Here is a 14,267-nt window from a genome sequence, read left to right on the forward strand (position 1 = left end):
AATGTAAGCCTAACAGAAAGCACACCATTGAGTCACGTGTTATGGAACACAACTAACAAGCCGGAAGATTCACTAAGGTGTGGGGAGCACCTTGTCAGGGTTGACCCCCGACAGTGGGCCGTGGACCCAGTGCTGGTGCTGGGTGCGGAACTCTGAGGCGGTCTCGTAGAGGCGGAGGAAAGGAGCCAGCTGCTCCTGGATCTCCTTACGCTCTGGGTACTGGGACAAGGGCCAATCGTAGGACTCCTCCTCTTGGTTGAAACCGTCAATCTTCACAATCATAGAGAAAGACAGAGAAAGAAACAAAGAAATACATTAGGGAAAAAAAAAAAAAAAAAGGAACCATTTCTCCACAGTAACCTGCCTACATTCACTTGTGATTACTACAGCTCAATACTGCCCTCTAATGGTTAGGCATCACACATCATGAATAAAACAATCAGCAATACAAAAGCAAGTAGACTATATCCCCTGGCAGCTATACTCTTTCATTCCCCCATTAAAAATGCATACCTATGAATAGCAAATTACCTTTGTTTATCCCAGCCCAGTGGCACAGGCAGTTTCTCTCTCCCCCTTCCCCTCTCTCTCTCTCTCTCTCTCTCTCTCTCTCTCTCTCTCTCTCTCTCTCTCTCTCTCTCACTCTCACTCTCACTCTCTCACTCTCACTCTCTCACTCTCACTCTCTCACTCTCTACCTTTATCATGGCTGACTCCAGTTTGCCGTTAAGGATTTGCGCCTTTTTCAGGTACTTGCTGAGCTCCGAAAGGTCTCCGAAGGTGGAGAACTCTTCCACCTGGCCGGCGTAGGACTTCAGCTCCTCCAGGAAACGCTGGCAGCGCAACTGAGCGTGACAGATCAAACACACTTAAATGCTCACTTAAATAATAGGTTAATATATTTACATCTGTCAAAGGAAGGAGAGAGAGAGAGAGACAGAGAGAGAGCAAAACACAGGTAGATAGATAACAGACGGACAGATGAACAGACAGAGTGGTAGCTGGATAGATGACAGACAGACAGATCAGCAGACAGGTGGGTCGATACATGACGGACAGAAAGATCAACACACAGACAGGTAGGTAGATACATGAAAGATTGGCAGATCAACAGACATTAACTGGGCTCGAGCACTGACTTTAAGGTCCGCCTGGTAATGCCTGGTCTTGTCCATGAGGATCAGCCGGTGGTCTTCGAAGACTGAAGGCATGCGCCTGTACCACTGGACCGTCAACCTGTTGAGGTCCATGTCAGCCGGGGACAGCTCCACGTAGTCCACCAGGAAGCAGAGGCGTGCATTGGACTCGGCCAGCCTCTGCTCCAGCAGGGGCATCTCAATGGTCTCCACCTTGGTCACAAAGGCCTGAAGAAGAAGAGCAGAGAAAAACACAGGATTCATCCCTCCCCCATTCCTCATTCACTGACTGCGGAAAGGGATTTCCTTTTTTAAAGAGACAAGATTTTACTACTAGAATAGTTACTCAAGTTGGTCATGTGCGCATGTGCCAAGCAGCCTGCAGCTCAACCACACATACAACACGCACAAACGCATACATCGCAAGCACGCACATACACACCGCATACACACACTGCAAACATGCACATGTGCATGAACATACACGGAAACGCACACACACACGCACACACACACACACACACACACACATACACACACACACACACACAAGCACGCGTCTATAGAGGTTCTGTCTATAGACTGTAGAAATTGCGATGAAAGAAGGGAAGAGACAATTTAATGAAGAGACGAGTTAAATTCAAACATCTACATTTCAACACACAAGTCACGGGATCTTTAAGAGACAGTGTCCCTATAACACAACGAAAACATGTCGATAACACAGTATGGTGAATTATGTCTATAGAGTCCACAACAAGACTACACTTTGTTGCTCAAATCTTATATTACTCTCCCCTTGAGCCTCCCGAAATGTCTTGCGATATTGATATCCCCCTTCCCCCCTACGGACTGTTTTAGTTGTTTTCTTTTTCTTATGTTTCATGTGCATGCTATGTGTGAGTGTAGGCTACTGCTGCCTGTCTTGGCCAAGACACTGGAAGTAGAGCTGTGTTGAAAAAATCGATTTTCCGATTTTTAATCGATTCGCATATTAATGACCGATTCGTACGTCCAAAGATCGATTTTTTTAATTAAAAAAAAAAAAAAATAATAATTATTTTTGAATTTTATAAGTTACAAATTTATATTTGATATATTCATGGGATTCCCCTGAACACTTAGGGTGCTGCATATTCTTGAAAACAAATCTTGAGTGTGGTTTTAGAACAGATTTGAACATGCTCATATAGACGCCATTCAGTGCTTTTACAGTTTAAAATGTTCTGTTCTTATGTTCGCACTTTAAAGAAAAATGCTCAACGTTTACATTTTATACTTCCAGTTTCAGTACTTCTCAGTTTATTAAGTGTGAGCAGTTTTAAAATAAAAATGCTTTTGGTAGCAACCGCTTTTGGGTGAATTCTTAATTATTTTCAAGCATAATAATTATGCACTGGTTAGTGTCCCAGTAGGAATCCACTGTTGCAGATATAGTCACCTCAATGATGTCCTCCATTTATTGTCCTGAATTATCTTTCTTGAAGGTAGATTGACCCTTAACGTTTTCATCAGTCTTCCAGCCATCAGTAACTACCGATACTTGTAAGATTTGCTGTTTAATATTGATATAATACTAGTTTTAATTAGAGCTGTCAAGCGATTAAAATATTTAATCGTGATTAATCGCATTAATGTCATAGTTAACTCTAATTAATCGCGATTAATCGCAAATTCTTTTTCTATGCTAAATATCCCTTGATTTTTTTGTCCCATAATTCTTCTCATTTTAATTCTCTTATCAACATGGTGAAGTGCATCGGCTTGCCTTGTGCAAATGATTTTTTATTGATAACAACATTGGCATATACACTGATCAAAACAGGACGATACAAAAAAAGAGCCTATAGTGCAATTAAACGACTGCTTTGAACAAATGTCATTTGAACATAGCAGTCAGGCTACTGCTTCTTTGTTTTGAGCCAAAGAAAAAAAAAAAAAGTTTTTTTTTTTTTTTTTATAAAGTAATTGCGTTAATCGCGCGATAAAATTTTTAACGCCGTTAAATTTGGTTTGCGTTAACGCCGTTAATAACGCGTTTAACTGACAGCTCTAGTTTTAATATGTTGCTTCTCTACACAGTCATGAAGTGAAGGAAACGGTTCAAATACATTTTTCATTTTTAATAACATTAACCCCCGGATCGAATCGAAATCAGATCGAATCGGAAATCAGATCAAAATCAGATCGAATCGGATGGAATCTGAGAAAATCTGGAAAAAATCGATTCTGAAACATAAAAATCGTAATCGAATCGATTCTTGAAATTTTAATCGAAACCCAGCTCTAACTGGAAGAGATGTTTAATCTCAATGATTATTATTTTCAACTAACCAATAGTAGTTGCATTGCATTTAAAAATGTCAATGCACTTTTCATCCCTGAATAACAGTAATTCAGTGTTTCCCCCAGCACAGTATGGTTAAGGCGGCCGCCTTAATAACAAAAGGGCCCCGTATTGACTACCAATTTATACAAAAAAAAGGCACTCCTTGACCATCTTGATGAAGACATTTTCTGGGGCAAGCACTGTAATTGATTTGTATGCATGATATACTACACTTTCCATTGAACATCAACCCTGTTACCATGAATTGACAAATTTTATAATGTAATCAAATGCTCACACACTAGCTGTTTTCAGACACACATGCAAATCCTGATATTCTCCTGATGGGCCATATGTGTGAACAACATATCCTGACATTTGTACCCTTAACATCTCCTGAATATTACTACCCCGAGGTAGTATTTTCTCTGTAGGAAATGTAAATTACCTTATATGTGAATGAGGAGTAGCAAGTCGGTATTTCTTACACCACTTCAGTGGGCGTGTTGATGACGCTTCTGCATGTCATTGAGTGGCCCCATAAATGATAATCAGCCTGTTGCCATTTGTTTGCTGAATGGTTAAAAATATTCAAATGTTGGCACTGCTTTTAATAGTAATTTGTGATGAACGAATGTTATACAGAATTGGTCCCGGTTTGCATGGGTCTTGCAGAAAGACGTGGGGGACCCAACAGCACCAGCTTAGACACCAACCCAACAGCAGTCGTGAGGCAGTGGCATCTGCGCTTTCGGCCTAAAACGGTCGATATGATTGTTTTCTATCCTGTGACAAAGCGGTGTCATCGCAGACTGTGCATGCGTGGCCTTGCTTACCTTGAGCTCCATCAGCTGCTGTGTGCCCGTGGGTGAGCCCAGCGCCTTCTCAGTGATCCGCTCAAAGTCAACACAGAGCCTGGCGAGAGAGGAAAGAGGAGGCCGGTTCAGGGCCGTTAAGGGTGCAGTAAAAAGGCTTAGATGGAACAGGGAATGAGCTCGACTGGGTCTAATTTCTGCATGCCAGGGAGCCAGCATGGAGGATCTAGGACACTACCAGTGTTGCTGCTCTTTTCAAAAACAATAAGAGGTCCCCTTTGGTCAGAAGAACGTTTCTAGTGAAGCAGAATTGAGAACCAGGCCGACAGTGAATCTGAAAGCTTGTGAAAAAAGCTTTGCCTGACGATCCTGAGGGATCTTAGGCAGCCAGATATGTACTCGGTAGATAATCCGGCCTGATGAAGTGCGTTAATACAATGTTTATGTGGGCGCTACCACTGACACAGCCACCCGACTCACTCCTTGTTCATCTGCCGGCAGTCCTCCAGCAGTCGAGCCAGAAGCTCCTGCTGCAAGTCATCGGCGCGTCTGGTGAGAGTCCCGATCAGGTCATGGGAGAGCACCACGTACATCCCCAGGCGCACCTCCTGGAGCACAAAGCAGTCGGTCAGAAGGGAATCACATTACCCAGTGACCACAACATGTATCTGCAAGGATGGATCAGTAATTGGAAGTTTAGTTTGTATTTGTAAAGCCCTTTATCACAGTAACAGCTTATTCCTCAATTGGTGTGGCAGTTTGCCTTTCTGCTTTTTTGTGTTTATCCTTGGTTGGTTCTTTGTGGGGTTTTTTTCGTCCCTTATTTACCCACCAGCTGTGATTTCGACAAGTCATCACAAGCCATTTGACATACCACATGGTAGTTTCCACCCAGATGTACGATAGATAGACCAATCTACCTGCCTACCCAGTGGAGTGAACCAACTGATATGCAGCCCAGTGTTTCCCCCAGTACTGTGTTTTACAAGGCGGGGCCCTATTGTTGTTAAGGCGGCTGCCTTAACAACAATAGGGCCCCGCCCTATATATATACACCGGTATATATTTTTTTAATAAGTATTTTTTAATTATTATGCATTAACAAAGTAGAAAACTCTCGTAGGGAAAGAAAACATACTTCCATCAGGTGTAAAAAATAAAGATCAATAATGCATCAGTAATACTGTTACAACAAAGGTCGTGCCATAAGGCTTTTTGAATGGAATTGAAACGGAGACCTGCCTATCTATCGCAGGCGTGACCTGCCTATCTATCACGCCTGGTGATGTATATACATCACCAGGCGTGTACGCCTGGTGATGTATATACATTCTGAATGTATATACAGAATGTATATACATTATGTGTTTAACAAGTTCTTCAGACCTTCAGACATGCCCACATATGGTGTCACCTAGAGCTGGCTTGTCATGGCTAATCAACATCAAACCTGATAGTAAAAGAGTGGACCTTTAAGAGTATTGATCCCAGAACTGTAAGGTTTTGTGTCCACAACTACAGTGACTTCGATGTATGTTTGCTTTGAACCAGTACCTTGCAGCAGGTGTATCGGATCTGGTCAGACAGCTGCTGGTAGCGGATCACCTCTACCATGACTTCCTCGAAGGAGTGCTGCTCGCGGAGGAACTGGCTAACCTCCTCCTGGGCCTGCATGGACACCAGCGCCGTGTACTTGTCGTACACACGTAAGTACTCCATGGGGGCAATGCGCTCGGTCCGAAGGAACTTAAGCACAGCCTCCCGATGAGCCTCTAGGATCATCGGGAGAACCACCGGCTTCAGGACGCCTCCGGACTGGGGGTCCGGCTGGGGAGGGAAGGGAGAGGAAATGAGATGGGGAGAGTAGAAACAAGGAGATTTTCAGAGTTAGTCTGATAATAATAAGCAATGTTGGATGTGAAATCCGCCACACACCGTAGCTTTATACTATATGTGTCTGGGAAGCCTACCCCTCACTCCGACGCAGACATTAAATACATCGCTGCTCACCCGGAGATTCGCTATCCACATACACTGTAGCGCTTTATGATACGTTTCCATTAAGCCCTACCCTCGGATTGGTCTATTAAATAAATTGCTGCAAAGACAGAGATTCACCATCAACACACACACAGAACGCCACCTCCTCCGCAGCGGACTACATTTGTAGACTACTTTTGCCAAGTAAAAACACTGCGAAAGTTTCAGACTGACATCCAATAAGGACGAGGCTTCATTGTCCGATACATACCTACCTCTGTTGTGTTTTGTGATGTGCTGTTGTGTTTTGCACTTCAAGGGCCACTTTGCGATTTGATGTTTTGTTTTCTGATTTGCTGTTGTGTTTTGCACTTCAGGGCCAGCGTAAGAGGGGATGAGAGGAGTGTGTTTCTCACCGTTTCTGAGAACAACTTGGTTTCGACTCGAGGTATCAGGCTGACAGAACCGAGCATCTTGTTGTAGACACCGAGTATGGCAACTTCAAAGTCGACAAACTCCGGCTGAAACTCAATGGTCTTGTCTACCAGCATCAGACGCACAATGAAGCCTGGGTGTTTGTAGGCCGACAGCTAAGGAAGCAGAGTTTCACAACAAGCAGAGCTGTTATGGATCTAAAATATACATCCCACTGTATTACTGCAGTACTTCCAGATAGTTTTCCTTCAATGTTAAGCCCCTTTCACATCTGCAATCTTACCCTGCAAAGTTACAAAATATTTCCTGCATTGGTTCATGTGTGAATTGGGAGCATGGACCGATACTAGAAAGAAATATGCACATGTTATTTGCAGAGAAAGACTAACTAATTCAGCTTATTTTAGCTGCCAACAAATTGTTTTTTCAAGAATGTTTGGAAACTGGACAGGTTCCAGATTATGGAAGGTCATCTTAGTTTGTTGGGTTTTGAGCCACTGGCGTTCATAAGTCTTGCATATCACTGCCATCTGCTGGACAGTCCCTTTGTCCATATTCCGTCATTGCTATGCCATGTGTGTAGGGCGCGAGATAAAAACTAGTGGTGCCTAAAAGGTTATCCCATTAATTTACCGGGAAATATGTGTGAAAGGGGCTTTAAAGAGGTATGGTTTCTGCATTACACATTAGAACAATATATATAAATATAATAATAATATAAATTGCCCGAAGTCCTTAGATTGTGCTCTTATGGTATTTCTTTAGTAAAAAGAATAACCCTAACCCTTACCAGCAAGGAAACACAAATACCTCGCATAATGTCAAAGTCAGACAAAAAGACGAGAAGATATGCTAACTGGACAGGGAGTTTTGAAGCTAAGGGTGTCTCTCAGTCAGTCTCTCACCGGGTCGCAGCTGATGAAGGAAGTATAGTCCGTCAAGGAGTCCAGCAACAGGCTCTGCAGTTGAGAGGTCATCAGAGCTGCCGCACAGTTGAAATACGACTGCCTGTTGGTGATGCTGTTGCTAGGCACCAGCTTGCGCGTGTACGCCTGGTGATAGTTGGTGTGTACCTCACCCAACCATCTGTGGGAGGGACCAAAGTCTTTAGACGCATGTCTCGCCATTGACAAACATCCGTTTGTTTATTTCCACGGTGGTTATGGATGAACCCCCGGAGAGAAGGAGAACCTACTTAAACAGCGTGGCTTTGGCACTCTCCACCTGGAAGGCCACCATGGAATGGAATTCCGACAACAGCAAGGTATTCACCCTCTGGTGGAAGGCCACCACGTCCACCAGACGCAGATCCCTGAAGGGACACGGGGGCCTCAAAGTCACACTGAACAACCTAAACCTCAATGAGGGATTTGTGAGTGGGCACTGGGCAGTGTAGAAAAAAAGTTGAACTTCGTATGAACAGACATTTATATTTGAAATGGATGAATGTGTGCATGTCAAGGAATGTAATCAATCATGGATATAATGTAATCATCACAGATGTACTCCTTTTTTTAGAAAACAGTGAAACATTGAAAGATACTGTTATGTTGCAAAATATTCAGTACAGGTCGCTATTCTTTGGCATCCATGAAACCATGAAATAATTACTTTGTTTTTTGTTTTACAAAAAGTGTAAAATTCATAAATTGATGAACGTAAAGGTGGGATGGCTGGTGTGTGATGGCTGGTTTAGGCAGCCTCACCTGGTCCGAGTCAGACTGATTGGACACTGGGCCTAGAAGAGGCTTCACACCTGTTTTCCATTGAGAAATCGGTGTACACAGGTTGAAGGTCCCATGGCATGCCAGCAGGTGTTAGTGTGATTAGCTGTTACAAGCCGTTTTTTAAATCTGCCCCTTATGACATCAAAAGTGGGCATGTCCACCTAGATGTGTGACAAATAGATGAGCGACGTTTGCTACAGTCCACTGGGTAGGCTGGTAGACTGATCTATCCAGCACACATCTAGGTGGACACGCCCATGCCCTGCATCGAGTACCATCTATTAGTGTCTGTAACCTTACAATAAACTGGTCTTCCAACACCACCACCAAGCATCCTTGTCTGGAGTTAAACCTCTTACCCACTGCACCATCCGTCAACGGATGACGGAAGGCGTGGCTGAAAACACATCGGCAAATCAAAAACACAACAGCATCACAGTTTAATCACTTTGAATGCGGCTCCGCCCCATTCAAAGTCAATGGGATCCTCCACGGATGCAGTGGGCAAGAGGTGTTAAAGTCACCAAGAGTGTGGCAGCCAACTAGATGGCGCGTAGCATGAGACTTGCTACAGTAAAGTTCATTCAAAACCCGTCTTAAAGAATTTACCTGATATTGTCAATACAGGTGAGGGATATTTACCTGTAAGATACATGCCATAGCTGGAGCACCTGCAGCATAGCAGGGTTGATGGCGTGTAGTTGTCGACTCATCTTCTTCCTCGCTTTGATAAATGACGTGCTCCACGGCTTTGGCCCAACTTCCAGACTGGAGATGGGAAATATAAGACATCTACTACAGTCCAGTGTACAATAACCATAAGCTTTATAATAAAATGTGAAGTTGTATTCATTTGAACCAGATGACAAGTTGTTAGCACATTTGCTAATCAAGCATTTTGCCTCTTGTCTTGACATTTCAAATGAATAGGTTTTACAGCAATGCACTTTAAAAAGCCAGAGAGCCCTGTGTTTCAGATGGAATTTGAGCACTGTGATTTGAAATAAATGAGTTTTAGGTAAGAGGGGGGCGTGTTATCCCTATGGTCACGCCCCCCACCAACTTTAAGAATTTCTTTTTTCAAGATAGTGTTTTAATAAGAAATGTTGTATATGAAATTCGCCACACCGTAGCGTTATACTATAGGTGTCCGGGAAGCCTAACCCTTACTTTGAGATGGACATTAAATAAATCGCTGCTCAGACGGAGCTAAACCATCCACACACACCTTGGCGTTATACTATGTATAAGTGTCCGAAAAGACCAATTTTCTTGCGGACACCGCAGTCAACCGCTGCCCGGAACGAGCTTCACACGTTAACACAAACTGCTCCGCCAGTGGCCCTTGGTTGTGATGTCAGAATACCTCGGAAAAGGTTGTCTGATGTCATGATAAGAAAACCACCTTCGCAGCAGCGTGGAACGTTCACAAAGTGTTTTGAGGAAAATTGCAATAATATAGAATTTAACCCATTTCTACTCTGAATTGGGGATTTATTTCAGTTACAGTGAACAATTATATAAGTCAAATTACCACGTTTAAAAAATACAAATATTTTTCGGGTTGAATGTCTCTTTAAGTGTTCCAAAGAGCGCACAAATATCAAATGTTCCGTCATACAATAAATATTGGAGGAGGAGTTTTTTTTGGAGTTCTAAATTTAAAGTCAGAATAAAGTCGGAAAACTGAGATTAAAATCTGAATTCTGACTTTAATCTCAGAAGAAAAAATCGCATGTGGGCCTAATCCTCTTTCGTGGGAAAGACTTACTCAGCATAATGAGAGGGGCATTCCTTCACCTTGGCCTCATCTCCCTCTCTTGGGTGTTGCAGCACAAAGTCCACTGCAAAGACAGATAATGGGTTTTATAGTAGTATAGTCCTTCTTCAACTAAATTCAAAATGGAAATAAAAACATCGGACAAATCTTGCCTTGCACCTATAAAAGATGGATGAAAAGCAAAACTTTACTCTTTCAGTAGTTGTGTGCATTAAGACATGCAATCAGTAACACCCAAACATACTGTATTTAAAATATTTGATGTAGTCCATATTTGATCTTAACAAAGAATAAGAAGACTGGTGTTTGATGATCGAAACCTGTACCATCTGAACTTGGGGGAAAGGGTAAGTCACATGCACAGAGGTCATGACCCCAAATCAAATGCAATGGAGTCAAACACGCGACTCTTGAGGTTGTGGGTGGCTTACCGATGGCTTTCTTCATGCTGAAGAGGTATTCTTCTCTCATTTCCTCCGAGAGCTGCTCGATGGTCTGCAGCCGGCTCCTCAGGAAGGTGGGCACCAGGCCCAGAATGTTCTTGAGCCATGAGGCCTCCATGGGAGCCACATGGTCCGTGTCGATGCCACAGTGGATGTAGTGGTAGTATCTCTGATGGAACCACACAGCACACAATTAGGCTCTACCACAATTAGGCACTACCATACAAACTGCCCAAGCTAGATAGCTTTCTCGAATAGTGGTAAATGATGAAACCACAAATTGAGATACTGTGCTCACATGCCACTCTGCATTCTTACAGATTTAGAGACTGAGGTGTGCAGTTAGAATTCTGAGCAAAGTATATGGATTAACACACCTGTAATGTTGCTATGGTCTCAGAGTTCAGAATAACCACACTGACTATTACACAGCCACTAACGTAGCACAGACCTGCGCACCTCATTCTCAAAGTATGTGAGCATTGGCGTCTGTGTGTAAACACAGAATCAAAACTTGTGGACATGTTTGTTTTTGAGCACTATTGGAGAAAAATGCCTAGCCAGGTCAGTTTCCTATGGGAACTGCAAAACATTTGTTTGGAAAATAGGGTATATGTATCAATAAAACTTCACGAGACATCACTAGAAGGGTTGAGTTTAACCAAAGTCATGGCTGATTTAAATCTAGACATAGACAATGTCAACAATTATCTTGGGGTCTTAGCAAACTGGCCAAATCCTTTATCAAGATTTAACTTTTTTGTAATTTCTCTATTATTAATTGAATCCCTTTTTCAATCAGTTACCTAGAGTTCGCTTTCGATAAAGGTGGTTGCTTAATCATTAAATGTGAACATGGGTGTGTTTCTTTGCAGTTTATGACCAAAACTAGGCGGGCATACATCTATTCGACCATGCACAAACATGTTGTGTTGTTACTTAGCGGTAGCAAGCATAAGCATGGTCCTAGACCAATACTGTAACAGCTACTCCTGGAAACGGCAGTAAAAAGAACACTGATGCCTGCTTAACAGACTGCCTTGAGAAAGGAAATCTAATAAAAATGTAATATTAAACATTGACTGTTCACAGCTCACCAGATTGTCCTTCTCAGATGATGTAAGTGTGCCATATTTAGGGAGCTCACTGCTCTCCACTGCAGTCCTCCCAGCGTCAGTGTCTTGCTGCCTGAAAGAAAGATAGAGCGAATTGCACGCCAGTTTACTTTGTGTGCTTTTAACCAAACATGCTTTTAACCACATTCAAATATTTCACTGCCACAAGTAAATTAGGGTAAAAATATACTTTATTTACGTCAAAATGACCCCGTCATTTTATGGGATGAGAGCAGACTTAACTTTTACATAGTTCACACACATGAATCCACATTTATTCTATTTGTTCTCCATTACTGTGGGGTAATGTGGAGCCACAGCATGTACTGAAAAGAGAGATAGAAGAAGAGAGCGACAATAACTCTAACATTGGCCTGTATTAATGTGAAAACCAGGAGCTCACAGGATGATGTGGACCAGGTCCCGCCGGAAGTTCTCAGGGTCCTTGAGGCGACGTTTCCAGGAGCTCCCTTGCCGTTTCGAGGACTCTGAGCCATGGCCTGCCTTTCTTTTACCGGGACGCCCTAAGCCTCCTCCAAGAGCCTTACTACTCCGGCCACCTGGCCCTCCAACTGCCAGATCCCCTAAAAGATAGTATACTTTAATATTACCAACACAATACTAAACTAGTATTGTAGTAGTAAGGTTTAATATACTATATGAAAGGGGGCATTAGTAGTACAAATACCCCCTGACATATAATATAATATAATATTAGAAATACAATACTAAACTACTAATGCCTCGCAAAACTGAAGCCCTTTCTGTCCTTCTCTGATCTTGAAACTCTTATACATGCTTTCATTACATCTAGACTTGATGATTGTAACTCATTATTTGCAGGCCTGACCCACTCCACTCTCAACAGACTTTAGCTAGTTCAAAATGCAGCAGCTAGATTAAGTGGCACCAAGAAACGTGGGCATATAACTCCTGTGTTGGCTAAACTGCACTGGTAAATTTCTAAATTTTATTTTTTGTTTTCAAAGTCCTCAATGGTTTGGCACCCAGGTTTATAGGTGACATATAAATTCTGTACAGCGCTCCAAGGTCACTTAGGTCTTCAAAACAGAATCTTCTCTGTATCCCCAATACATGCCTTAAAAACAAGGGTGATAGGGCCTTCTCTGTTGTTGCCCCCAAACTCTGGAATGCCTTACCTTTATATATTAAGTCCTCTCCCAGCATTGACCGCTTTAAGTCCAACTTAAAGACTTTTCTTTTCTCCCAAGCTTTCAATCTACCATATTTTTTTCCTTTCTCCTCCCTGATGTTCCCATGATATATAATTATTTTTGTTGTACTATTATCATTGTTTTTGTTTGTTTGTTGAGCACTTTGGGTCAACCGTGTTGTTCTTTTAAACGTGCTATATAAATAAAGTTGACTTGACGCCGCCTAACATAAAGTCTACTTCAATATTACTTAAACAATACAAACGACTAATACCCCTTGTCACATATAGTATACTTAATATATGATTTCACAGCTTTTGCATTGCGCCCATTTATACAGTACAGTTCACAGTGTATGTTAAGGTACACTCACTTCTTACTGCGGCTCCGAAGTCGTCTGACTCCCATCTGGCCGGAGAGCTGAGGCTGAAGTTCGGCCTTGTCTTTCTCTGCCATTGACTTCTTCCGCTAGCCTATACATACACAAGGCTTGCTGTTGGTCAACAGTGCTACTTTTGCTTCTGTTCATACGTTTGTTTTATTAATTTAAGGATATACAGTATATATATATATGTATGCATGTATATATCTATGTATGTACGTATGTAGGTACGTGAAAGAAGAATGTGCCATTTTTATTAAATGTGACAAATGTAGGATTTAATCATAATTTATGGCACACATTGTACATTGCTTTTTACAATATTGTAAAGCGCTTTGAGGGGCCGGTTAAGTGATGTATAAATAAAGTCAATTTACCATTTACCAAACACATACACAGAGGAGTTAATATTGTGTGTCTGTAACGTTAAGTCACAGGCTACTGACAGCATTGATTGACTGTGGGTCATTCATACCTGTGGGAGTTGGTCCATGTCCCGGGTGTGTGTTGGACTCTGGAGCGTCTTCTCATCATGTGAAGACCCGTTCTATAAATGTAACGATAGGTTAGTAGTGAATACATCCAGTTTAACAACTGTTTTTTTATAAAACAGGTGTTCCGAGGCAGTGAGTTGCCAACTCACCTTGGAGTCCATGTTGGCGTGATTCAACAACAATCACAGAAACCCTATGTTCAACGTGTTTATGAACACCTAGATACCATGGTTCTCTTCTTTAAAAACCACCGTTCAATAGTAATTTCAGTTAATTCACGTTGCATCTAGCCGACGGAGTGTGCGCGCACGTCAAGTTGTTTAGTATCCAATGAGTTGCTAAGTAACCTGGGCGTTGCTAAGCAACCAGGAAGTTGCTAATAGGTCCATGAAGCAACGGCATGCAACCGCTCTCATCGGAATTCCATTGAACAATATCTTCTGCCCGAACAAATGT

At 42.3% G+C, this 14,267-nt stretch overlaps 1 protein-coding gene across 1 annotated transcript in view; it reads right to left on the bottom strand.

Annotated features, from left to right (window-relative positions):
• dnah7 (dynein, axonemal, heavy chain 7) overlaps positions 1-14,124 on the bottom strand; it is a 102,887-nt gene extending 88,763 nt beyond the window's left edge. Inside the window, exons 1-17 of the mRNA XM_030343137.1 lie at positions 13,961-14,124; positions 13,793-13,864; positions 13,309-13,408; positions 12,164-12,344; positions 11,743-11,833; positions 10,634-10,814; positions 10,194-10,266; positions 9,065-9,190; positions 7,891-8,007; positions 7,601-7,781; positions 6,677-6,850; positions 5,835-6,107; positions 4,761-4,888; positions 4,302-4,380; positions 1,140-1,364; positions 699-845; positions 91-270 (exon numbers count right to left, since the gene is read on the bottom strand). Of these exons, the coding sequence (XP_030198997.1) occupies positions 91-270; positions 699-845; positions 1,140-1,364; positions 4,302-4,380; positions 4,761-4,888; positions 5,835-6,107; positions 6,677-6,850; positions 7,601-7,781; positions 7,891-8,007; positions 9,065-9,190; positions 10,194-10,266; positions 10,634-10,814; positions 11,743-11,833; positions 12,164-12,344; positions 13,309-13,408; positions 13,793-13,864; positions 13,961-13,972 (2,340 nt within the window). The 5' untranslated portion in view covers positions 13,973-14,124. The remainder of the gene's footprint in view (positions 1-90; positions 271-698; positions 846-1,139; positions 1,365-4,301; positions 4,381-4,760; positions 4,889-5,834; positions 6,108-6,676; positions 6,851-7,600; positions 7,782-7,890; positions 8,008-9,064; positions 9,191-10,193; positions 10,267-10,633; positions 10,815-11,742; positions 11,834-12,163; positions 12,345-13,308; positions 13,409-13,792; positions 13,865-13,960) is intronic.
• Between the last annotated feature and the right edge of the window lie 143 nt (positions 14,125-14,267).

Source organism: Gadus morhua, chromosome 20 (genome assembly GCF_902167405.1).
Source record: "Gadus morhua chromosome 20, gadMor3.0, whole genome shotgun sequence".
In the NCBI taxonomy this organism is placed as follows: domain Eukaryota; kingdom Metazoa; phylum Chordata; class Actinopteri; order Gadiformes; family Gadidae; genus Gadus; species Gadus morhua.